Genomic DNA, 27,554 nt, shown 5'->3' with positions numbered 1-27,554 from the left:
CTATAGATACAGACTCTGTACCTGATGAAACACCAACTATGATTGATGCTGCTCTCTTGTTGTTATATTGTAAGTCTACAACTTATTCAATAAAAAGACCACTGAAAATATAACAACTGTATTTGTGTCTCCAGTCTAAGGATAGTCACACACACAGCAGATTTATTACCGAAATGTCTGGGACTGTTCCCTTCATCTGAATGGAGCTTGCTGAATCCATGTGCATGCTGCAGAAACAACCCCACTCAAATATATGGAACAATTTTCCATTGCAGAAGTTTCTGCTATAAATCTGCCGCTTGTGAATCCACCCTAACAAATCTTCTAAACATTTGTACCAAATCTGAACAACTTGAATCGAATTTTAGGCCTTTCAGGTAGTGATAAATATACTTATGACATTTCCTTCAGTGGAGAAAAAGTCTGTGAATTTTTCTATTAATATATTATTGCAAAATTAATTAGTGTTTTTAGTTGAATTACATCACCAATATATTTTCATACCGTTTGAATTAAGATCAAAAATTTATATGTGCATATACGTTAAAAAACAAGGTGACATTTCAGCTTCTCTGCTCTCACAGTAAACAAGGTATTCTTTACTTTCAAATATCCACAATACTTTTCCTCTATAGATCCCGGGCACAGGAGACCTCAAGTAAATATAATTTGGGTGTTTGGCAGATCCAGGCTAATTCCACTTAAAAAACCAAATGAACACGCTTATTGACTATTTAATGTCTGAAAAACGGATATATTAAGAATTTTTTTTTTATATATAGCATTTCCAACATTCCAAATGAGAATGTGGTTTCTACTCTGTATGAATCCTCTGGTGAGTATAAAAATGTAATTTCCTTACATATAGAATATCAAAATGCCTTTTTTTGTGGGTGATTTATCTGATGTTCCCAAAGTTTGCCTTTAGTAATAAAACATCTCCCACAGTCTGAGCATTACAAAAGCTGCTCCTTGTGTGAATTTTCTTATGTGTAACAAGACCTGATTTTTGTGTAAAGCATTTCCCACATTCAGAACATGAATATGGCTTCACCCCTGTGTGAATTCTCTCATGGCAAACAAGACATGATTTATCTGTAAAACATTTCCCACACACTGAACATGAATATGGCTTCTCTCCTGTGTGAATTCTCTGATGTGTAACAAGATGGGATTTATTTGTAAAACATTTCCCACATTCTGAACATGAATATGGCTTCTCCCCTGTGTGAATTCTCTCATGGCAAACAAGACTTGATTTATCTTTAAAATATTTCCCACACACTGAACATGAATATGGCTTCCCTCCTGTGTGACTTCTATGATGTTTAACAAGATGGGATTTATTTGTAAAACATTTCCCACATTCTGAACATGAATATGGCCTCTCCCCTGTGTGAATTCTCTCATGGCAAACAAGACTTGATTTATCTTTAAAATATTTCCCACACACTGAACATGAATATGGCTTCTCTCCTGTGTGAATTCTCTGATGTGTAACAAGATGGGATTTATTTGTAAAACATTTCCCACATTCTGAACATGAATATGGCTTCTCCCCTGTGTGAATTCTCTCATGGCAAACAAGACTTGATTTATCTTTAAAATATTTCCCACACACTGAACATGAATATGGCTTCCCTCCTGTGTGACTTCTCTGATGTATAACAAGGTTTGATTTATCTATAAAACATTTCCCACACACTGAACATGAATATGGTTTCTCTCCTGTATGAATTCTCTGATGTATAACAAGGTTTGATTTTCCTGTAAAGCACTTCCCACATTCTGAACAGGAATATGGTTTCTCTCCTGTGTGAATTCTCTGATGTATAACAAGGTTTGATTTTCTTGTAAAGCACTTCCCACATTCTGAACATGAATACGGCTTCTCTCCTGTGTGACTTCTCTGATGTTTACCAAGATGGGATTTATTTGTAAAACATTTCCCACATTCTGAACATGAATATGGTTTCTCTCCTGTGTGAATTCTCTGATGTATAACAAGGTTTGATTTTCCTGTAAAGCACTTCCCACATTCTGAACATGAATATGGTTTCTCTCCAGTGTGAATTCTCTCATGTATAACTAGACTTGATTTGACTGTAAAACACTTCCCACACTCTGAACAGGGGTATGGATACTTCCCTCTGTAACTTCGTCTGCGTGTAAAACGATCTGATCCTTTTGTAAATGGTTTACCACATTGAAAACTTTGACCCCCTTTATAAGCTGTACTTGTGGTAACAATATGTGATGGGTCAGGAGAAGATTCCTCACGATTAGGGGAATTGTATGATAGATCTGTAATGGTAAGTCCTGGATGTACATTGAGGGTGATGGAGTTTTCTCCTGAAGACTGCTGCATAATATCTTCATCTTCTACTTTATAATTTAGCGAGAACATGAAGTTTCCCTCTGAGTTCTTACTGGAATTTTCTATTAAAAGCAAAAATAGATTTCGTAATTTAAATATTTTTTTCAAACCAAAGTAGACAAATTTATAACATTTCTATTAGGATGGAAACACACATGCAGTTATTTTAAGCTAAAACCAGAAGTGGATCCAGCAGGAAGGAAAAGTATAAGCCATTCTTTATGAATCCACCCCTGCTCTACAAAAAAACAAACAAAAAAAAAAAAACAACACCAAGCGCTGACACAAAAACTACATGTGTGATTCCAGCCTTACCAAAGTTTTGGTCTACACCCAGTCACCACTTTATTACATACATTATTACTTGGCTTGATGAAACTCAAATATTTGAGAAGCACAACCATGTCTGGCACTCGGACATGTCTTCTGCCCACACATTTAACACTTCACTACCAATTGGGCATCACTATAATACTAAAACTTAAAGCGGATCTGTCAGATATTTATGTTGCGCTGTCTGAAGGCAGCATAAAGTGAGACACTGAATCAAGCGGTATGTTACTTAGTCCGTAATGTGCAGTAGTTTAGGAGACTTTACATGATAGCAATAAATGGTTTGAGCCCAATGATATGAACGCTCCTCCTGCCCTTCAGCCTATGAAGAGAAAGAGTTTCAAACAGTGGCTGAAGGGAAGGAGGAGCGTGCATATCATTCAACTCAAGCCCTGCCTCACGGGACATGCGATGTAACTATATCATGTAAAATCATGGCCGCAGTCTACCATTTATCAAGATAATGTGCAATGAGACAAAGCACACATCTCAGGCTGAATTCATGGACAGGACAATGTGGTCTGAAGTGCATAATGCCTGCACAGTCAGCAGATCTCAATCTTATACAACATCTTTAGGATGGAGTGGGATAGACCGAGTCAGGTTATCAATCAGAATCTGTGCTAAAGGTTTGCAGTACATTGTTATATCATTCCACTAAGAATTGAGGCTGTTCTAAGGGAAAAAGAGACTCCTATCAAGAACTAAAAAGGTGGAACTAGTGAAGTGGCCCCTGACTGCAGGTGATCATCACTGAAATGTCTTTGTATGTGCAATAAATAAAAGTGAAATACGATAACTCTAATAATAGATCTGGAAGAAAAAAAAACCAGAAACCATCTCTATCGCCACCATAAAACATTCTTTAAGACCCTTAAAGGAGATCGACCAGAAGACATGTTCTAGAAGAGCTATTAGGTGTACAGTAGATCATAGCGGACTTCTGATTGTTTGATATTGCAGCCTAAGGTTGTACTACAGAAATATCCTGAAAACAAAATGCCCCCCTGTGACTTCTGTGCAGAGTTGTCATGGGGACCTGGTGTATTTTCTAATGGTTCCTCAATACTTCCAGCCACATAGTAAATATAGAACTATAATGAGGACCTTTCTTCTCAGCTGTTATTATTTGGGGAATTGGAATGATTCAACCAAATAAATTACAAAGTACAAAGAAAATCAACAAAATGTATGTGATTTTTATTTGTTTGGACTCAAAAAATGATGCTTAAGCCTTTCCTGCCCATGGACTTACATGCACTCAGTTCCATACATGTGAATGCGGTTGTTTCTGTGCATGGATTTCTGCCTCATTCAGATAAATGGAACAGTCATAGAAAATGTCTGCAACAAATCAGTGTGAATTCACAATAATGGCTCCTTAGCAGTTTGTTTTTTGCATTGTTTTTTTTTTTTTTTTTTTTTTGGTGCTTGTAAAAAAAATAAGAAAAATTTTTTAGGCTTATTCTCAAACGTATCTTCCTGGCATTTTTTTCATTCATACATTTGAAATATGCTTTTCTTTCAGACATGAAAAACACCAGAAAAAGAAAAAACGAAGGAAAAACTGCCACCCCCTAAAATAAAAAAATAAAAAAAAGCTGCCAAAACGCCACAAAAAAAAGGCCATGTGTGTGACAACAAAAGCCATGATTAAGGACGCAGCCAGCGTTCGAAACGCGTAGGCTATCTACCTCATTAATATACTCTCTGCATTCCAGGACACCATCACTACTTTTCCCTCGATCCTGTTTTTACAATGGATATAATTAAAACTTGGAAATTGTTTCTTTTTAACTTCTAACAGCGCTGGATCAAACTTTGTTCTTCCATTATACTGTGTGAAACCACACTTATGCTGTCAAGGCTGGAAGTGTCAAGTAGGCCCCATCAGCATTGACTGCGGTGCTTTAGTGGTTAAACTGAGTCTTCCCGATGCCATCCAATAGGCTGGAGCTAGTCTTACTTTTGTAGTAAGCAATAACATTATCAACCGATTTGCTAGCGTTTATTTCTAAATTACTACATGCTGAGATTTCAGAGCCACACACTTGTCAGAAGCTTTTAGGAGATTTTCAAGTTATACAATAAATTCCCAGGAGTAGCGATTTATCGCGCACTACAATAAAAAGTATATTTTTAGCCCCAGCCTTAGTGCAGCTGTTAATTTCAACTGGTGCCCCCAAAAACTCATGCTACACCTAGTGCATGACCGGATTCATAGAACACCTTGTAAGGAACTTCTATGTGCAGTCACAGCTCCCTCAGGTCCTGCACTATGTATAACACATTGTCTGAAGTGTTACTGTAATGTAGAACTAAAAGGAGGAACCCCACCTGAACAAACCTCCCAATTCACTTTCTAATATCATTACTTACCTGTGGTAACACCTCCTGGAATTTCCTCCTGCACTTGACTCTTACACAGTTGATCACCCCTCACCCGCTCTTCTTCTTCTTCATCCTCCACATTAGTCAGATCTTCCCCCTGATTTCACATATGTAACAATTCATTACAATACAGCAGAGTGCGCGAAGAATCTAACAGATCAACTTAAGAAACCACCAAAATCTATGACCAAGTCTATGACTGCAGGACCAAAAAGATCCACACCCATATACACTGCTCAAAAACATTAAGAGAACACATACATCACAGTATAACTGGTCAATGAAATTTCGGTGATCCCAATCTGTCCAGTTTATAAGCATAAGTGACTGTGCATCCATTCACCTGCTTTGGTGCAAATGAAAGGGTCAACAGGTGCACTGGAGGCATCAGCAAGACAACCCTTAAAAAGGGAAAGGTTATGCAGGTGGTGGCCACAGAATATTTCTCTATCCTTATCCTTCCTGACTGATTATTCTACAGTTATCCATTTCCCTAGTGTTAGTCACTATCGATAGCATGAGGCGGTACCTGCAACCCATTCAGGTTGCACAGGTAGTTAAGCTCCTCCAGGATGGCACATCGATGCGAGCCGTCACAGGGTGGTTTGTGATGTCTTCCAGCACAGTCTCAAGAGCATGGAGCAGAAACGAGGACACCGGCCATTACACAAGGAGAGCCAGACAGTGCTGTAGAAGGGCATCAATCTATCAGCAGGATCAGTATCTGATATTTTGTACAAAAAGGAACAGGAGAAGCACTGCCAGAGCCCTAAAAAATGACCTCCAGATGGCTACTGGTGTGTGTTTCTGACCAAACTGTCAGAAACAGACTCCATGAATGTGGCATGAGGGCCTGACATCCCGTAGTGGGACCTGTGCTCGTAGACCAGCACAGCGAAGCTCGATTGGCATTTGCCACAGAACACCAGAATTTGCAGGGAAGCCATTAGCACTTCGATCTCTTTACAGGTTCACACCGAGCACATGTGACTGGCGTGAAAGAGTCTGGAGATGCTGTGGTAAACGTTATGCTGCCTGCAACATGATCCAGCATGACCGCACGGGTGGTGGGTGAGTGATGGTCTAGGGAGGCATATCCTTGGAGGGTCACACAAAACTTTACATGATAGCCAACGGTACCTTTACTGCTGTAAGGTCACGGGAATTATATCTTCAGAGCAATCGTCAGACCTTATATTGGTGCAGTGGGCCCTGTGCTCATACTAGTGCAGGACAATGCCCAGCCACATGTAACCCAAGTGTGTAGGCAGTTCAGGGATGACAAAGGCATTGATACCATTGACTGGCCCTCACATTCCCCATACCTGAATCCAATTGAGAACCTCTGGGACATTATGAATTAGCGTATCCGACGCTGCCCTAGTAGCGCCACAGACTGTCCAGGAGCTCACTGATGCCCTGATCCAGCCGTGACATCAGGAGCATGCCCAGACGTTGTCGTGTGAGCATACAGGTAGGTGGGAGGCCATACACACTACTGAGTCACATTAAGAGCTGCCGTGATAAAAAAAATCATGCAAATTGGATGCGTCTGTGATTTAAATTTTTTACTTAGTTTTTTGGTATGATTTGGAATCCAGCCCCCAATAGGTTGATGATTTTGGTTTCCATTGATTGTTATATGTAATTTTGATCTCAACGAATAACACACATTATATCAGTACAGATTTTAAACTTCAATCACGCTTCGAATCTCGATGAACGAAAGATTCAAGTGTTCCCTTAATTTTTTTGATCAGAGTAGATTTGGTATAGGGCTCAGCTTTATCTACCTGATGATTCTCTGGGACATTGTGATTTTCCGCTGGACAGTCCTGGAAGTACAGAGGACTGGGACATCTCTTTGGTGGATTTCTCCTACTGGATCCATCTATACGAAACACAGTGAAGGAATAGATTGTTTAGTGATGATGAGATGGGAGTAGTATGCAGGGGACTCTCAAAACAGGTTTTTCCTTTTACAACTAATGAAAGTCTCCCACTCCTTACACTGCTGATCAGCCCTTAAATCCGTCTCCTCTTCTGCTTCATCTATAACTTGAACCTTAATATCAATCAGATTTTCTCCCTAAACAGACAAGAAAAAAAAGTAAAATAAAACTTGGATTCAATTACCCTATGTTTATATTTTGTTGAAACTTTAGCGCCATCTACCTGATGATTCTCTGGGACATTGTGATTTTCCTCTGGACAGTCCTGGGAATACAGAGGACTGGGACATCTCTCTGGTGGATTTCTCCTACTGGATCCATCTGTAGGAAACACACAGTGACTGAATACATGACCTACTGTAGATCTGTCTATACTAGTCCTTCTCAATGAATTAGAATATCATCAAAAAGTTAATTTCAGTAATTCAATTCAAAAAGTGAAACTCATATTATATAGATTAATTACACACAGCGTGATCTATTTCCAGCATTTTTTTCTCTTAATGTTGACGATTATGGTAACCGTTAATGAAAACCCAAAATTTAATCCCTCAGAAAACTGGAATATTAAATAAGCACAATTTAAAAAACGATTTTTAAATACCAAAATGTTGGCCTACTGAAAAGTATGTACACTATATGCCCTCAATACTTGGCCAGGGCTCCTTTTGCATGAATTACTGCATCAATGCGGCGTGGCATGGAGGCGATCAGCCTGGGGCACTGCTATGGAAGCCCAGGTTGCTTTGATAGCGGCCTTCAGCTCGTCTGCATTGTTGGGTCTGGCGTCTCACATCTTCCTCTGGACAATACCCCATAAATTCTCTATGGGGTTTAGGTCAGGTGAGTTTGCTGGCCAATCAAGCTCAGTGATACTGTGGTTATTAAACCAGGTATTGGTACTTTTGGCAGTGTGGGCAGGTGCAAAGTCCTGCTGGAAAATGAAATCAGCATCTCCATAAATCTTGTCAGCAGAGGGAAGCATGAAGTGCTCTAAAACTTCCTAATAGACGGCTGGGTTGACTCTGGACTTGATATAACACAGTGGACCAACACCAACAGATGACATGGCTCCCCAAACCATCACTGACTGTGGAAACTTCACACTGGACCACAAGCAACTTGGATTGATGCCTCTCCACTCTTCCTCCAGACTCTGGGACCTTGATTTCCCAATGAAATGCAAAATTTACTTTCAGTGGTCCAAACAGGACATTGTACCACTGAGCAGCAGACCAGTCTTTGTAAAGGCTTAGGAAACTTTTGCAGGGGTTGTGTGTTGATTAGCTGATTAGAGTGTCACACCAGGAGTCTACAATCTTGGACTTCTACCCAATATTCAAATTTTCTGAGAGGCTAAATTTTGGGTTTTCAGTAACTGTTAGCCATAATCATCAACATTAAAATAAAAGATGCTGGAAATAGATCACGCTGTGTGTAATGAATATATATAATATAGGAGTTTCCTGTTTTGAATTGAATTACCGAAATAAATTAACTCTTTGATATACTAGTCCTTCTCAAATAATTAGAATATCATCAGAGACTTCTCCCAATACCTTTAATTCAATGTTTATTGAATCAAAAAGTCTAAAGGGCACGTTCTGAGATATTGCGGATACAGTTGAAAATGGTAGGGGGCAGAGGGCATTTAAGAGCTCCCTACTAACCAAAACAAAGTGCCCTGGCCCGCCCTGGAACAATGACTCTCCTACCATTTGGAGATGCTTTAATCCAGTTGTCTAGACATCACATTGTAGAATTCCCTAAAAGGCAGGACTTGTGGGGTGTTCATGGTATTCAGTGGTTAGTATCCATCAACAGTGGTCCAAGGTAGGACAACCGGGGAACCAGAAACAAGGTCATTGATGTGTGTGGGGAGTTTAAAGGAAATATGATTCATCAAGGCAAGCCCCATCATAATTGATATTTGGAGTGACCCATATAGGTAGTTATGATAAGGAAAAATAGCCCATGTAAATATTTTAAAATTTCACAGCCACACACCCAGAGGAACTACACGGAATTGGCTAAAAACATGGGCCTATCACAGATTTTCCCCTTTCTAACTGCTCTACCGTCAAAGCCCCTGACCCTTCTAAAGTAAAACGGGGGGGGGGGGGTGAGATGTCACCGCCTTACCAGACCAGCTACCTTGGCTAAAAGACACTTGCAAAAGGCCCAGTACCGGCAGGAGACCTGGTATGGTAGGAAAGCCAGGACCCGTGAGTTTATTGAAGGACAACAAGTGCTCATGATGATCGCTGCCCCTGCCAACAAGCTTGAAGCAACATGGGATGGTCCTTACCGAGTTATCCGAAATAGCGACACTAACTAGGTCATTTCCATGGACCCTAGTGGCCGGCGACAAAAGACTGTCCACATCAACATGCTGAAAGTGTACCACGACCGATCCCTGCCTGTTTTGACCATCTGCTATCCCCCTAGTGATAAGGAAGGAGACGACTCCCAAATGGACCTTCTAAATCTGGCTCGAGCTGGGGGTACACTGGACCAAGTGCACCTGGGACCCCATCTATTGGATATCCAAAAGGGTGATATTCTCGCCTTGCTGGGATCGAGGGCTTCGGCTTTCTCCTCAGCCCCGGACGGACAACTCTCACCAACCACCATGTGGAAACTTTAGGACAACGCCCCATCCAGCAGGCTCCTTACAGGGTTCCTGGGGCCTTTCGGGACATGATCAAGAGTGAACTGGCGGACAAGAAACAACTTGGGATTATTAGGCCATCCCAGAGCCCCTGGGCCTCCCCTGTGGTACTGGTGCCCAAAAAGGATGAAAACGAGATTCTGAGTAGATTGCCGGGACCTAAACGATGCCACTGAATGTGACGCGTACCCTATGGCCAGGATCGATGATCTATTGGATAGGCTGGCCAGTGCTCTATTTGTAACTACATTAGACTTAAGCAAGGGGTACTGGCAGATACCCCTAAAAGACGACAACTGGGAGCGATCTGCGTTTATTACCCCCTTTGGACTCTGAGTTCCTGGGAATCCTCTTTGGAAGGTTGCTGGGTCATTTTTCATCCCAAAGATTGGTAGACCAGCTGTTAGAACAATGTCAGGACTTTGCCTGTGCATACTTGGATGATATTGCCATTTTCAGCACCTCATGGAAAGAACATCTTGAACACTTGGGCATAGCTCTGGACCATATTTTTACAGCAGGACTGACAATTTGCCCTGATAAATGCCAGTTGGGGATGGCGGAGGTGCAGTTTCTGAGGCACAGAGTAGGAGGTGGGACCCCAAGACCTGAGCCTGCCAAAGGTGGAAGCCATTAGAAACTGGCCTACCCAAAACTAAGAAACAAGTACTGGCCTTTTTGGGGACCATCATTTATTATCGAAAATTTGTTTCTCATTTCAGTGACCTGGCAAGGCCCCTAAATGACCTGACCCACAAAAACATGCCTAGAATGGTGAAGTGGGCACCTGCCTGTAAGGAAGCCTTTACAGCATTAAAGACGGCTCACACCACCGTCTTGACCGCACCAGACTACAAGCGCAGGTTCCTTGCGCAGACAGATGGGTCCACCTCAGCAGAGGGGAATTTGTTCTGTAATCAGGTACCACAGGTAGTGTCTCCAGCATATGGACAATCAGATGAGTCAGAGGTGCAGTCCACAAGACAAAGTGTCCTCATTGTCCAATCTCCACAGGGGATAATCAGGAGGCACCACCATCACTCAGCTCAGGTGGAGACGAGCAAATGTAGCAGATTCAATTAACCCCTCCCCACTGTGATCTCATCCTGGCTGTGGCAGACAATAGTTGGGCAATATACAAAATACCACAATTCACATACAGACAGTAGAAATACAAACTAAAGTCATTATTATAACAAATCACGGTAACAAGAAACGGCCAAGATGTCCCTCTCCCTGAGGGGCATATAAGGGCTTGACCTGGGGAGGATGGAGAGTTTTCTGGATGAAGACTTTAATGAGAGATGAAGCGGAGGCCAGCACTCTGAGGAGTTTCCTGTGGATTATACATCATTGGCTACGTATTGAGTTCTACTGGACTGTACCTTATTTTGTGAAAGGTGTGCTGTCCCTGCATGGAAGGCTATCTTTTCTGTCAGCGTTGGATGCAACAAACCTTGTTGGAGCTGCCCTGTCATCACTGGCTCTGTGGATCATGTATTAACCTAACAAAACCATATATTAACTACTATCGCCTCATACTCAAAAGGGTGGTGGTATATATATATATATATATATATATATATATATATATATATATATATAGCTGCTACTACACATTCAATATCATCTATCACACAGTGTAAAAAGAAATAACGTCCCTTTTTGTCTAGTTTCTGAGACATCAACTCATCTGTAGAGGAGTACAATTTGAGTATTGACACTCCCATTGCAAAAGAGGAGAACACTGAATGACATGGAGCCTGTATCCAGCTTTTCTGTATCCTATCAAGATTTACGGATCTTAAAGGAGTTTCTCGTAGGCCGATCAAAGAGGGTTTCTGCCCCCTTAAAAGATAAAAATTTGCGCTCCTCCTAATCCTATTTTCCACCCCTCTTATATTCCATAATACAATCTTAATCAGATTTAAAAAAAATAATTTAACTTTGCTCCCCATTCCCATCCCAATCCCCTCATATTAAACCCTATGTTAAGGATCTGCCAGGCACAGCATCTGTATCCACGCCCATAGGTAATCAGCCTGCACCTGCTTCTATGTCTGTGAGACTGACTCCATCTTCCACCACTCAGGATGGCAGGCTTAGGAGTGGGAGAGCCTATCACAGCCTGGCCAGACGGAGCTAGCTCCCACCCTCTGTCTATTTATACCTGCCTTTCCTGTTCCTCCTTGCTTGTGATTCTTGTTTTGTTTCCTGGCCCTGCTACAGCTTCTTTAACCATTTGACCCTGCTTCATATCGACCCTGGCTTACTGACTACTCTCCTGCGCTGCGTTTGGTACCTCGTACACTCCTGGTTTGACTCGGCTCGTTCACCACTCTTGTTGCTCGCGGTGTTGCCGTGGGCAACTGCCCCTTTTCCCTTGCTTCTGTGTACCCTTGTCTGTCGGGCACTTATTGAGCATAGGGACCGTTGCCCAGTTGTACCCCGTCGCCTAAGGCGGGTCGTTACAAGTAGGCAGGGACTGAGTGGCGGGTAGATTAGGGCTCACTTGTCTGTTTCCTTACCCCCATCATTACATAATCACAAGCCCATATACCTACTCTACCCTGGTCCCTCACATTATTATGGACCCCCTTGAGACCCTGGTTCAGCAAATGCAGGGTCTCTCCCTACAGGTCCAGGCCCTGGCTCAGAGGGTCAACCAACCTGATGCTACCATGGTAGTGCCACTCACCTCACCTCTTGAACCCCACCTCAAGTTACCTGACCGGTTCTCAGGGGACCGGAAGACTTTTCTCTCCTTTCAGGAGAGTTGTAGGCTCTATTTTCGTTTAAAGCCCCACTCCTCAGGTTCTGAGAGCCAGCGGGTGGGTATAATTATGTCCCGGCTCCAGGAAGGGCCCCAAGAATGGGCCTTCTCCTTGGCTCCTGACACCCCTGAACTTTCCTCCGTTGATCTTTTCTTTTCTGCTCTCGGACTCATTTATGACGAGACTGACAAGACTGCCTTTGCCGAGAGTCAGCTGGTGACCTTACGTCAGGGTAAGAGACCTGTTGAGGAGTATTGCTCTGGCTTTAGGAAGTGGCGCGTAGCATCTCGGTGGAATGACCCTGCCTTAAGGTGCCAGTTTAGGTTGGGTCTGTCGAACGCCCTGAAAAGACCTGCTAGTTAGCTATCCCTCTTCTGACTCCCTAGACCAGGTTATGGCTTTAGCGGTACGACTTGACCGACGTCTCAGGGAACGACAACGTGAACGTTTGTGTTTTCTCCTCTGACTCCCCCCATGATGCCTCCCGAGGTTCCGTTGCTTCGTTCTTCCACGGAAGACTCGGAGGTACCTATGCAACTCGGGGCCTCCGTGTCCCCCCAAGAACGTAGAGAGTTCTGCAGGAAGAATGGTCTCTGCTTCTATTGTGGGGATGACAAGCATCAAGTGAACACCTGTCCTAGGCGTAAGAATAAGCAGCCGGAAAACTTCCGCGCCTAAGTGATCATCGGGGAGGTCACTTGGGCGCACAGGTATTTCACGTAAATATGAAACGTAATAAAATCTTGCTTCCCTTTCAGGTCTCTTTTGGTGGTAGGTCTGCTACCGGCAGTGCCTTCGTGGATTCAGGGTCGTCTGCTAAATTCATGTCTGTGGAATTTGCTATGTCTCTAGCTATGCCTTTGATTGATTTGCCGAAACCTGTCCCGGTAGTGGGTATCGACTCCACTCCTCTTGCTAATGGTTATTTTACACAGCATACCCCTGTTTTTGAACTCCTTGTTGGCTCCATGCATTTGGAGCAGTGCTCTGTACTGTTGATGCAGGGATTATCGTCCGATTTGGTTTTAGGCCTTCCCTGGTTGCAGTTGCATAATCCCACGTTTGACTGGAATACTGGGGATCTTACCAAATGGGGTAATGAATGCTTGACGTCATGTTTTTCTGTTAATTCTATTTCTCCCCCTGAGGAGGTGAACACGCTACCGGAGTTTGTTCAGGACTTCGCTGATGTTTTCTCTAAGGAGGCCTCCGAAGTGTTACCTCCTCATAGAGAATACGATTGCGCTATCGATTTGGTACCAGGAGCTAAGCTCCCTAAGGGTAGGATATTTAATCTCTCTTGTCCCGAACGTGAAGCCATGAGAGAGTATATCCAGGAATGCCTGGCCAAGGGTTACATTCGCCCCTCTATGTCTCCGGTAGGTGCTGGCTTCTTCTTCGTAGGAAGAAGGATGGTGGTCTTAGGCCGTGCAGCGACTACCGGAACTTGAATAAGGTCACTGTACGGAACCAGTACCCCCTTCCTTTGATTCCTGATCTCTTCAATCAGGTTCAGGGGGCCCAATGGTTCTCTAAGTTTGATCTACGGGGGGCTTATAACCTTATCCGCATCAAAGAGGGGGATGAGTGGAAAACTGTGTTTAAAGGAACAGTGTCATCACCCCAAAAAATTTTCATATGTTCAAGATGTTAGTGCTTTATTAAAAACGTTTATATTTATTTGTGTGTTTGTGTTTTACTTTTTCTTATTTTTACACTTTTTCTTCCCTATGGGGGCTGCCATTTTTTGTTCCATTTCTGTCTGTGTCGATTAACGACACATACAGACATGGAATACGGCAGCCACAGTCCCATAGGGACTGCGAACGGCTCCCGTCCCATTGACTTCAGTGTACGGCGTCTGTGTAGGAACTGCGCATGCGCCGCTCCCACACAGTCCAATTCTAAATTGGCGCCGTCCGGCGCCATTTTCCTGTGGACCGGAAGTCGCGGCCGGACAGTAATATTACTACTTCCGGTCGCGGCTTCCGGATTTGTGCACTTGGACCAGCGGCAGCAAACGGAGCGGACGGGCCGGAGGGAGCCGCGGCGGCAGGAGCAGGTAAGAGATTTCAATGTATGTTCGTGTTTGTGTGTGTTTACTACTGTATGTAAACCTACTACACTGTGTGTTAGCTCAAAAAATGGCGACACACAGTGTAGGAGGTTACACCGTTCAAACCCCTCGTTTATCCCGGCACTAGCCAGGATAAAGGAGGGGGGGATGCTGAGAGCTCACTAGAGCGAGGGCTTTTAACCCAATGTTGCAATGCTGCAATTTTGGGAATAGCTCCATCTAGTGACCAAAAATGGGTAGTATTATAAATTAGAATTAATTTATAATATTTCCTATTTCCTGACTCGTGAAAAAAATAAAAAAAATTTGAACAATGTTTAATCACCCACACACTAAATGTTTAATTTTTTTAAAAAAAAACATGTTTTTCTGCCAACACATTCCCTTTAACACGCCCGAAGGTCATTTAGAATACCTCGTCATGCCCTTTGGGTTGTGTAATGCTCCCGCGGTCTTCCAGAATTTCATAAATGAGATTTTAAGATATTACCTGGGGGTATTTCTTGTAGTGTACCTTGATGACATACTTGTGTTTTCCAAGGACTGGTCCTCCCACATTGAGCATGTCAGGAAGGTGCTCCAGGTCCTTCGGGAAAACAAACTGTTTGCGAAGACCGAAAAATGTGTGTTTGGGTGTGCAGGAGATACCATTTTTGGGTCAAATCCTCACTCCTCGTGAATTCCGCATGGACCCCGCCAAGGTCCAGGCTGTGGCGGAATGGGTCCAACCTGCCTCCCTGAAGGCGTTACAGTGCTTCTTGGGGTTCGCTAATTATTACAGGAGATTTATTGCTAACTTCTCGGTCATCGCTAAGCCTCTTACGGACCTCACTCGCAAGGGTGCTGATCTCCTCCGCTGGCCTCCTGAGGCTGTCCAGGCTTTTGAGGTCCTTAAGAAGTGCTTTATCTCGGCCCGGTGTTGGTTCAGCCCAACCAAATGGAGCCATTTATCGTGGAGGTTGACGCGTCCGAGGTGGGAGTGGGGGCTGTCTTGTCCCAGGCTACCAGGTCCCTCACCCATCTCCGTCCCTGTGCCTACTTCTCCAGGAAGTTTTCGCCCACTGAGTCTAACTATGATATTGGCAACCGCGAACTCTTAGCCATTAAATGGGCATTTGAAGAGTGGCGCCACTTCCTGGAGGGGGCCAGGTAACGGTCCTTACCGACCACAAGAATCTGGTTTTCCTAGAATCTGCCCGGAGGCTAAACCCGAGACAAGCTCGATGGGCATTATTTTTTACCAGATTTTTTGGTTACCTATAGGGCTGGGTCTAAAAATATTAAGGCTGATGCACTGTCGCGTAGCTTCATGGCCAGCCCTCCTTCGGAGGAAGATCCTGCTTGTATTTTGCCTCCAGGTATAATCATTTCCTCTATTGACTCTGATTTAGGCTCTGAAATTGCTGCTGATCAAGGTTCAGCTCCAAGGAACCTTCCTGAGAACAAGCTGTTTGTTCCCCTGCAATTCCGGCTTAGGGTACTTAGGGAAAATCATGACTCCGCACTATCTGGTCATCCAGGCATCCTGGGTACCAAGCACCTCATTGCCAGAAACTATTGGTGGCCTGGGTTGCCTAAAGACGTTAAGGCCTACGTTGCCGCTTGTGAGGTTTGCGCTAGGTCCAAGACTCCCAGGTCCCAACCAGCGGGCTTACTACGTTCTTTGCCCATTCCCCAGAGACCTTGGACCCATATCTCCATGGATTTTATCACCGATTTGCCTCCATCTCAAGGCAAGTCGGTGGTGTGGGTTGTAGTAGACCGCTTCAGTAAGATGTGCCACTTTGTGCCCCTCAAAAAACTACCCAATGCTAAAACGTTAGCTACCTTGTTTGTCAAACACATCCTGCGTCTCCATGGGGTCCCTGTCAATATTGTTTCTGACAGAGGGGTACAATTTGTTTCTTTGTTTTGGAGAGCCTTCTGTAAAAAGTTGGAGATTGATCTGTCCTTCTCCTCTGCCTTCCATCCTGAAACTAATGGCCAAACCAAGAGGACTAATCAGTCTCTAGAACAATATTTAAGGTGTTTCATCTCTGACTGTCAATATGATTGGGTCTCATTCATTCCCCTCGCCGAATTTTCCCTTAATAACCGGGTCAGTAACTCGTCAGGGGTCTCCCCCTTTTTCTGTAATTTTGGGTTCAATCCACGGTTATCCTCCGTTTCACCTGGTAGTTCCAACAATCCCGAGGTAGAGGTCGTTCATCGGGAACTGTGCATAGTCTGGGCCCAGGTTCAGAAGAACCTAGAGGCGTCCCAGAGCATACAAAAAACTCAGGCAGATAGAAGACGTTCTGCTAACCCCTTGTTTATGGTCGGGGATCTGGTGTGGCTATCGTCAAAGAACTTGCGCCTTAAAGTCCCGTCCAAGAAGTTTGCTCCCCGGTTTATAGGGCCGTACAAGGTCATTGAAGTCCTCAATCCTGTCTCCTTCCGACTGGAGTTGCCCCCATCTTTTTGAGTATACGACGTGTTTCATGCCTCCCTCCTTAAACGCTGCTCCCCGTCCCTGGCTCCCTCGAGGAAACCTCCTGTCAACGTTCTCACCCCTGAGGGGGTAGAATTCGAGGTGGCCAGGATTGTGGACAGCAAGATGGTCCAAGGCTCCCTCCAGTACCTGGTCCATTGGAGAGGACTTGGGTACCCACCCGGGATGTTCACGCTGGGGTATTGGTCAGGAGGTTCCACCTTCGTTTCCCCAATAAACCAGGTCCATCTAGAAAGGGTCCGGTGGCCCCTCATAAAAGGGGGGGTACTGTTAAGGATCTGCCAGGCACAGCGTCTGTATCCACGCCCATAGGTAATCAGCCTGCACCTGCTTCTATGTCTGGGAGACTGACTCCATCTTCCACCACTCAGGATGGCAGGCTTAGGAGTGGGAGAGCCTATCACAGCCTGGCCAGATGGAGCTAGCTCCCGCCCTCTGTCTATTTATACCTGCCGTTCCTGTTCCTCCTTGCTTGTGATTCTTGTTTTGTTTCCTGGCCCTGCTGCAGCTTCTTTAACCATTTGACCCTGCTTCATATCGACCCTGGCTTACGGACTACTCTCCTGCTCTGCGTTTGGTACCTCGTACACTCCTGGTTTGACTCGGCTCGTTCACCACTCTTGTTGCTCACGGTGTTGCCGTGGGCAACTGCCCCTTGTCTGTTTGTCTGTCGGGCACTTATTGAGCGTAGGGACCGTCGCCCAGTTGTACCCCGTCGCCTAGGGCGGGTCGTTGCAAGTAGGCAGGGACTGAGTGGCGGGTAGATTAGGGCTCACTTGTCTGTTTCCTTACCACCATCATTACACCTATACGAATTTTCACTCTTTTTTTGTCCCCCCCCCCTTTTACCCTGCAGAACATACTCCCTTGTCTACGTCAGTTTTCATTTCCCCCATGGTCATTACCCCCAGCCCTGCCACCCCACTCCTCCCCCTCTTCATTTTATTCTGAGAACATGGATATCTAATTTTGCCTCAAAGTGTTTCAATTTAAGAGGTAAACTGTCCATCCAACTATGAATATCGTCATGCACATTAAAGAACTTTACAGTTCCTTCCCAGACAATAGGCATCTTTGCAGGATACAGCATGGAGTACTTGATCCGATTTTGCTCTAGTCTTTTTTTGACCAGAACAAATTTACTTATTTTCTGTGTTTCCCATGAGAAGTCCGGGTAGATAGCAATTCTTTCTGAATTAAACATCAGTGTCCATTTAACTCACGTGTTCCTGAGTATCTTCTCCCGATCCTCAAAAGCCAGTAGTTTGAGCAGTCTAGGAAGAAACATCGCTATTGGGGGACCTGTTGTGACTCTATGAGCACGTTCAATCAAAAAGATTTTTTTTTTTTTTTTTTAAAAAGTGTTCTAATCCAGAACTTCCTGTAGCCATTTAGTAATAAAATCCCTAATATCACTACCTTCCGATTTCTCTGGAATACTCAGGAGTCGCAAGTTTTTTCTCCCTGCATGATCTTCCAAAATCTGCAGCTCGCCCTGCAGAAAACAAGACCTCACACGACTACAATCGTGAAAAATAAAGGTACGTTCAATAGAATGCAGAGGGGGGGGGGGGGGAATTATTTTACTGTTTTTTCTGACTTAAACAATTCTGCACTTACAAGAATAATATTTTTTTTTAACCCCTTCCCGACATCCACCGTATATATACGGCGCTGTCGGGAAGGGGTTCCCGCAAACCGCAGTACAGTTACGTCGCGCTGATGGTACATGCTCAGAAGCGGAGCCCACACCATCAGCGCGGGGTGACAGCTGTATTATAGGCTGGCACCCTCCTGTAACGGCCAGGACCCGACCTATTCTCCGATCCGGCCGATTAGCCCCTCAGATGCTGCGTTCAATAGACAGCACAGCATCTTAGGGGTTTTTACCCGACCGGCAACCCAATCGCTGGGTTGCTATGGCAACCGGAGGCCAAATAATGGCTTCCGTGTCTGCCTTGTACGGAAGCCGTTGAGGACCCGCCTCCGTGAACAACTGACAGCTCTAATACACCGCCCTACATATGTAGGGTAGTGTATTAGAAAAGCGAACGGGGCATCAGGCCTTTAAGTCCCCTAGTGGGACAAGCTAAAAAAAGAAAAAAAAAAAAAAAAAGGAGTGGGGTACCGAGCTGGGTATATAGTGAATAGAAATGTAAAAAAAGTTTCAAGTAAAAAAAAACAAAACCCAAACTGCCTTTTTGCCTCATAATAAGGCCCCATACACACGAACGTGCTTTTGCGGCCGCAATTCCCCCGGAAATCCACGGGAGAATTGCGGCCCCATGCACACGACCGTAGTTTTTACGGTCTGTGCATGGCCCGGGAGCCCGCACCGCAGAAAGAACGGACATGTCTTATTACGGCCGTCTTCTGCGGTCCGGGCTCATTTAAAATAACGGCTGCAGCCATGTGCATTGCCCGCAATTTGCGGGTGGCTTGCGGCTGACATTCCGCTGCCGGCCGACCCGAAAATCACAGGCGTGCACATGGCTACAGTCGTGTGCATGAGGCCTTAGTCTTTCATTATTGGGAAAAAAACGTAAAAAAAACTAACAAAAAAAAAACACAACAAAAATTATCGTAATGGTATCGTGGCGTCCATAACGGCCCAAACTATAAAAGTATTATGTAATTTATACCGCATGGTGAATGACAAAAAAAAAAAAACACACGCCAGAATCCGTTTTTAGGTCACATCCCCTCTCAAAAAAAAAAAAAACAGTATAAAAAGTAATCAAAGAGTCACATTTAGTCCAAAATAGTACCAATAAAAACGATGACCCCTCCCGCAAAAAAAACAAACAAAAACCCTGACACAGCTTTGACCACGCAAAAACAAAAAAGTTATGGGTCTTAGAATATGGCAACACTGAAAAAAAATGATTTTTATTGTAAAAGTGATTTTATTGTGCAAAAGCTGGAATACATTAAATAAACTATGTAAATTTGATATTGCCATAATCGTATCGACCCGCAGAATAAAGTTAACATGTAATTTATGGCGCACTATGAATGCCGAAAAAGCTATTCCAGAACCGCTTGTTTTTGGTAATTTCCTCTTCCAAAAAATGAAATAAAAAGTGATCAAAAAGTCATGTGTCCCAAAATAATACCAATAAAATCTACAGCTTGTCTCACAAAAAACGAGCCCGCACACAGCTCCATCAACCGAAAAATAAAAAAGTTATGGCACTAGTAATGCGGTGATGATGTGCAGGCCGGAGGGGAACATTCCTTCAGTTTCAGGGCGATAGTATTTAGGAGCCAGAAAGGGAAGGGTCATAGCACATCCGCTGGAAGCGAGGGCGTCCCTATTATGCCACGGCAACACTTTCCCAGCAAAACTTCCCAAACTACAAAGGAGGAAAAAAGTCCCCAAATGGTGCAGAGTGTTACAAAAGAGGGATAAGAAAGAAAATAGTTTATCAGTGCGACACTGGCCTGTTTATAAAGGATCTCTTCACAGCGTAACGCACATATATGGATTATTGTATTATTTACCCCATTATACCCTGAGGTACTCCGCCCAACTTACATATACCCTGAGATACTCCGCCCAGCTTACATATACCCTGAGGTACTCCGCCCAGCTTACATATACCCTGAGGTACTCCGCCCAGCTTACATATACCCTGAGGTACTCCGCCCAGATTACATATACCCTGATGTACTCCGCACAGCTTACTTAAACCCCCCCAAACTATAAACTGAAATACCAGTAATACTCAAACAAAACTACTGCTAATCAAAATCCATGCTCCAAATGGCGCTCCTTCCATTCTTAGCCCTACAGTGTGCCCAAACAGCAGCTTACGTCCACAAGTAAGGCATTAGCATACCCCGGGAGAATCCGCTTAACGATTTATGGGGTAAGATTCTCCAGTGGCACAAGCTGGGCACAACATATTGTTCGGTGAATAAGCATATCAGTGGAAAAATTGCAATTTTCACTTTGCATCATCCACTGCGTATTAATTTCTGAAAAACACCTTTGGGGACTAAATTCTCACTACACCCCTTGATAAATGTCTTTAGGGTGGAGTTTCTAAAATGGGGTAACTTTTTTTGGTACATCAGGTGTTTTACGAATGCAACGTGGTGTCCACAAACCATTCGTGCAAAACCTACGCTCCAAAAGTCAAATACCACTCCTTTTCTTCTGAACCCTCCCATATATGTAAACAGCCGTTTATGACCACATATGGGGTGTTACTGTACTTGGGAGAAATTGCTTTACAAATGTTGTGGTACTTTTTCTACTTTATTCTTTGTGAAAATGAAAAATGTTTATCTAAATCTACATCTTATTGGGGAAATTATTATTATTTTTTCTCATTTTTACGGCTTAATTCTATTTAATTCAGCAAAAAACCTTTGGGGTTAAAATTCTCACTATACCCCTAGATCATTCCTCAAAGGGTGTAGTTTCCCAAATGGAGTAAACTTTGTGGTGTTTCCACTAAACTAGTACTATAGGGGCTCAGCAAATGTGACATGGCGCGCAGAAACCCTTCCAAAATCCAAATGGCGCTCCTTCCCTTCTGAGCCCTACCGTATGTCTAAACAGTCATTTATGACCACATATGGGGTACTGTTTTACTCGGGAGAAATTGCTTTACAAATCTTGTGGTGCTTTTTCTCCTTTAGTTCTTGTAGGTTTAGCAAATTTTTTCATTTCAACATTTTTTTTGAAAAAAATAAAATGTCGATTTTCATTATTACGGCCTACTTGCAATTTCTGCAAAACACCTGTGGGGGTCAAGATGCTCACTATACCCTTAAATAATTTCCTCAAGGGGTGTAGTTTCCAAAATGGGGTCAACTGTGGGGGTTTCCACTGTTTTGTCCCCTCAGTGGCTTTGCAAATGCGACATGGCCTCCGCAAAGCAATCCTACTAAATTTGAGCTTCGAAAGTCAAATGGTGCTCCTTCCCTTCTGAGCCCTGCCGTGTGTCCAAACAGCCGTTTATGACCACATGTGGGGTATTGTTTTACTCGGGAGAAATTGCTTTACAAATGTTGTGGTGCTTTTTCTCCTTTAGTCCTTGAGAAAATGAAAAAATAAAATTAGCTAAACCTACATTTTATTTGAAAAATGTAGATTTTCAATTTCACAGCCCACTTCCAGTAATCTTTGCAAAAAAAACCTGTGGAGTCAAAATGCTAACTATACCCCTAGATAAATTCCTTGAGGAGTGTAGTTTCCCAAATGGGGTCCCTTTTGGGGATTTCCACTGTTTTGGCACCGAAAGACCTCTTCAAACCGGACATGGTGCCTAAAATATACTCTAATAAGTGCTCCTTTGCTTCAGTCCAGTAGCACACTAGGGCCACATGTGGGATGTTTCTAAAAACTGCACAATCTGGGAAATAAATATTGGAGTTACGTTTTTCTGGTAAAAGCTTTTGGGTTACAAAAAAACAAAAAAAAGATTAAAAATCAATGTCTACAAAAAAAATTAAATAAATGAAATTTGTAAATTTCACCTCCACTTTGCTTTAATTCTTGTGAAACGCCTTAAGGCCTCATTCACACGACCGGGTCAGAGTGTCGGCCGGGAAAATCGGCCGATTTTCCCGGCCGGTTTGCTTCCGTTCCGATTCCGTTCCGGGCCAAGTTGCCGTTTTTACCGGCCGATTTGGACCCGATTTGCATCAGTTTTTTTCCCTCTCCGTTTTAAAATCGGATGAATTTCATTTAAATTTGTTGCCACACACAGCCCTTTGTAGATAATGTCACAGCCCCCCTGGTAGGTAATGCCCCCTAGCCCCCTGTAGGCGATGCCACACAGCCCCCTGTAGGCGATGCCACACAGCCCCCTGCAGGCGATGCCACACAGCCCCCTGCAGGCGATGCCACCCACCCAGCCCCCTGTAGGTGATGCCACCCAGCCCCCTGTAGGTGATGCCACCAAGTCCCCTGTAGGTGATGCCACCAAGTCCCCTGTAGGTGATGCCACCAAGTCCCCTGTAGGTGATGCCACCAAGTCCCCTGTAGGTTGCACCCATCCCTCCCCCCTCCTTCCAGGAGAAGTCACTGACTTCAATGTCCATATATGGACAGTGCAGTCACTGACTTCTCCTGAAGAGGAATTCCCTGCCACAGGTCGGGAATTCCGCTTCAGAAGTGAGTGACGTCACTGTGTCCATTTATGGACAGTGTAGTCACTCACTTCTCCTGTAGCGGAATCCCCGGCCATAGAGTCGGGGATTCCGCTGCAGAAATGCGTGACTTCGCTGTGTCCATATATGGACAGTGTAGTCACTCACTTCTCCTGTAGCGGCATCCCCGGCCATAGAGTCGGGGATTCCGCTGCAGAAGTGCGTGACTTCGCTGTGTCCATATATGGACAGTGTAGTCATGCACTTCTCCTGTAGCGGAATCCCAAGTCCCCGGCCGGGACATTGGGGATTCCGACTCCTACAGGGAGCAAAAAAAGACCCTCCTCCTCCTCCTCCCATGCACTCTGCACTGTGAGGAGGAGGAGAGAGTGTGCGCGAGCAACGGCAGACCCGGCCATCACTCGGGACACATTCCGGTGATGGCCGTGTATTACCCGGCCCCGTCAAAAAATCGGTTGTGTGAATAGCCCCATTAGGGGTCTATTATTCCTAATGCAGCCGGGTGCCAGCCGATTTATGAACGGCTGGCACCCGGCCGGGCAACCCTGTCGTGTGAATCCCGCCGAAGTGTTAAGAAACTTTCTAAATGCTGTTTGAATACTTTGAGGAGTGCAGCTTTTAAAATGGCGTGACTTATTGGGGGTTTCTAATATACAGTGAAGGAAATAAGTATTTGATCCCGTGCTGATTTTGTAAGTTTGCCCACTGTCAAAGACATGAACAGTCTAGAATTTTTAGGCTAGGTTAATTTTACCAGTGAGAGATAGATTATATATTAAAAAAAAATACGGAAAAAAATCACATTGTCAAAATTATATATATTTATTTGCATTGTGCACAGAGGAATAAGTATTTGATCCCTTTGGCAAACAAGTCTTAATACTTGGTGGCAAAACCCTTGTTGGCAAGCACAGCAGTCAGACGTGTTTTTTGTATTTGATGATGAGGTTTGCACACGTTAGATGGAATTTTGGCCCACTCCTCTTTGCAGATCATCTGTAAATCATTAAGATTTCGAGGCTGTCGCTTGGCAACTCGGATCTTCAGCTCCCTCCATAAGTTTTCGATGGGATTAAGGTCTGGAGACTGGCTAGGTCACTCCATGACATTAATGTGCTTCTTTTTGAGCCACTCCTTTGTGGCCTTGGCTGTATGTTTCGGGTCATTGTCGTGCTGGAAGACCCAGCCACGAGCCATTTTTAATGTCCTGGTGGAGGGAAGGAGGTTGTCACTCAGGATTTGACGGTACATGGCTCCATCCATTCTCCCATTGATGCGGTGAAGTAGTCCTGTGCCCTTAGCAGAGAAACACCCCCAAAACATAATGTTTCCACCTCCATGCTTGACAGTGGGGACGGTGTTCTTTGGGTCATAGGCAGCATTTCTCTTCCTCCAAACACGGCGAGTTGAGTTTATGCCAAAGAGCTCAATTTTAGTCTCATCTGACCACAGCACCTTCTCCCAATAACTCTCAGAATCATCCAGATGTTCATTTGCAAACTTGAGACGGGCCTGTACAGGTGTCTTCTTGAGCAGGGGGACCTTGCAGGCACTGCAGGATTTTAATCCATTACGGCGTAATGTGTTACCAATGGTTTTCTTGGTGACTGTGGTCCCAGCTGCCTTGAGATCATTAACAAGTTCCCCCCGTGTAGTTTTCGGCTGAGCTCTCACCTTCCTCAGGATCAAGGATACCCCACGAGGTGAGATTTTGCATGGAGCCCCAGATCGATGTCGATTGACAGTTGTCTCCTTCTCACCCAGCGTCTTACTTATGGTTTTGTAGCCCATTCCAGCCTTGTACAGGTCTATGATCTTGTCCCTGACATCCTTAGAATGCTCTTTGGTCTTGCCCATGTTGTAGTGGTTAGAGTCAGACTGATTAATTGAGTCTGTGGACAGGAGTCTTTTATAGAGGTGACCATGTAAGACAGCTGTCTTTAATGCAGGCACCAAGTTGATTTGGAGTGTGTAACTGGTCTGAAGGAGGCTGAACTCTTAATGGTTGGTAGGGGATCAAATACTTATTTCTCTGTGCACAATGCAAATAAATAAATATAAGTTTGACTGATTTTCTTTTTTTTTTTTAATATAATCTATCTCTCACTGGTAAAATTAAACTAGCCTAAAAATTCTAGACTGTTCATGTCTTTGACAGTGGGCAAACTTACAAAATCAGCAAGGGATCAAATACTTATTTGCTTCACTGTATAAGGCCCTCAAAGCCACCTCACAACTGAACCAGTCCCTGAAGAAATAGCCTTTCTAAATTTTCTTGAAAACGTGAGAAATTTCTGCTAAAGTTCTTAGGCCCCATGCACACGAACGTGCTTTTGCGGCCACAATTCCCCCGAAAAATCGTGGTTTCCAGGGTCCGTGCATGGCCCAGGGCCTGGACCGCAGAAAGAACTGACATGTCTTATTACAGCCGTGTTCTGCAGTCCAGGCTCATAGAAATTAATGCACATGGCCATGTGCACAGCCCGCGATTTGCGGGCGGCCCACGGATGACACTCTGCAGCCGTCCGACCCAAAAATCACGGCCGTGCACATACATGGCTACGGTTGTGCGCATGAGACCTAAGCCTTGTAACGTCCTAGAAAAATAAAAGGATGTTCAAAAAAAAAAACTATGCCAATCTAAAGTAGACATATGGGGGATGTTACTTAGCAGCTATTTTGTGTGGTATAACTATCTGTCTTACAAGTAGATACATTTAAATTTAGAAAAATGCTAAATTTTTCGCTAAATTTTGGTATTTTTCACAATTAAATACTAAATGTTTCGAGCAAATTTTGCCAGTATCCAAGTCCAATGTGTCACGAGAAAACAATCTCAGAATCGCTTGGATAGGTAAAAGCATTCAGAAGTTATTACCACATAAATTGAAACATGTCAGATTTGAAAAATGAGGCTGTCAGGAAGGTCAAAAGAGGGAAGGGGTTAAAGAGGCCCCGTCACCACATTATAAGTGCCCTATCTCCTATATAAGGAGATCGGCGCTGTAATGTAGGTGACAGTAATGCTTTTTATTTAGAAAAACGATCTATTTTAAACCACTTTATGAGCGATTTTTAGATTTAAGCGAATGAGTTTCTTAATGCCCAACTGGGCGTGTTTTACTTTAGACCAAGTGGGCGTTGTACAGAGGAGTGTTGTCCAGTGTCATGCACTTCTCTCCATTCATTTACACTGCACTAGCGATATAGTTATATCGTTAAGTGCAGTTACATACACAAACACTAACATTACTGCAGTGTCCCGATAAAGAATATACATCACTACCAACCTGGATGTGATGTTTATTCAGAATACTGACATGTCTGTAGCATCTTTGTGAGATTCCAGCAATCTCGCGAGATTACGATGTAACCTGTCATTTCAAACGAGATTACGCTCGCATTGCTGGAATCTCACAGAAAAGATTCAGAAGTGTCAGGATTCTGAATAGACATCACGTCCTGGCTGGAGGTAATGTATATTCATTGTCAGGACACTGCAGTAATGTTATATCGCTATGTGCAGCCACATACAAACACTAACTATATCGCTAGTGCAGTGTAAATGAATGGAGAGAAGTGTATGACGCTGATTGGTCAGCATCATACACTCCTCTGTACAACGCCCACTTGGGAATTAAGAAATCATTAGCATAAAGCTAAGAAATCGCTCATATTGTGGTTTAAAATAGATTGTTTTTCTAAATAAAAAGCACTGCTGTCACCTACATTATAGTGCCGATCTCCTTATGTAGAAGATAGGGCACTTATAATGTGGTGACAGAGCCTCTTTAAGTCCATGTGCAGGATAGTAGACTCCAGTAATCGTAGATCTCACACTGAACCTGCAGAACATCTTTTCACACGATTGTCATGTCCGCTGTTCCCACATGGTAGAACTTTACACTCCTCATGTTGTAGAGATTATAAGAGCAGCGCAGATCAGTCACTGGTTATATAAGAGAATGTTCACACATGGAAACGGTGGCAGATATGTATGCGATTAGTTGTACAATCTGAATGTGGTTAGTAAAAATCCATGCACCTGCTGCAGAAACAACATTCAGTTATATGGAAACTATTACAACAAATCTGTGACCATTCCCTAGTGCAGCACTGCAGCAAAGCAAGGAACAGGTGATCGGAGGTCAGGAGTCACATGTGTATATGCTGCACATGACGAAATTAACACTTCAAAAAAATAAACAAACAAAATATCTCGGTCTCTTCTTACCGTGTGGTGTGCGCGGCCGGTAGTTCTCCATCATGACCTCCTCGTACAGATCCTTGTGTCCTTCTAGATACTCCCACTCCTCCATGGAGAAATAGACAGTGACATCCTGACATCTTATAGGAACCTGA

The 27,554-nt window shown here is 43.9% G+C and overlaps 1 protein-coding gene across 1 annotated transcript; it reads right to left on the bottom strand.

The window, feature by feature from the left end:
* Nucleotides 1-27,546, bottom strand: LOC142660640 (uncharacterized). Its single transcript, XM_075837369.1, has 6 exons — nucleotides 27,427-27,546; nucleotides 7,277-7,374; nucleotides 7,112-7,190; nucleotides 6,895-6,992; nucleotides 5,090-5,198; nucleotides 1-2,439 (listed from the first exon to the last, which is right to left on the bottom strand). The coding sequence occupies exons 1-6, from the start codon at nucleotides 27,509-27,511 to the stop codon at nucleotides 899-901; spliced, it is 2,010 nt and encodes a 669-aa protein (XP_075693484.1). The 5' UTR covers nucleotides 27,512-27,546; the 3' UTR covers nucleotides 1-898.
* Nucleotides 27,547-27,554: the final 8 nt, after the last annotated feature.

Source organism: Rhinoderma darwinii, chromosome 1, assembly GCF_050947455.1.
Source record: "Rhinoderma darwinii isolate aRhiDar2 chromosome 1, aRhiDar2.hap1, whole genome shotgun sequence".
Classification (NCBI taxonomy): domain Eukaryota; kingdom Metazoa; phylum Chordata; class Amphibia; order Anura; family Rhinodermatidae; genus Rhinoderma; species Rhinoderma darwinii.
The sequence above is the reverse complement of the archived record's forward strand: the minus strand, read 5'-3'. Positions and strand labels throughout refer to the sequence as shown.

Bases quoted from the DNA above. Each gene is read 5' to 3' on its own strand.
- LOC142660640 (XM_075837369.1), bottom strand. From the start codon at position 27,511: ATGGAGGAGTGGGAGTATCTAGAAGGACACAAGGATCTGTACGAGGAG. The intron at 7,191-7,276 runs GTAGATGGCGCT...TTGTCTGTTTAG, and splicing joins ATGTCCCAGAGAATCATCAG to GGAGAAAATCTGATTGATAT. The intron at 5,199-6,894 runs GTAGATAAAGCT...ATGTGAAATCAG, and splicing joins ATGTCCCAGAGAATCATCAG to GGGGAAGATCTGACTAATGT.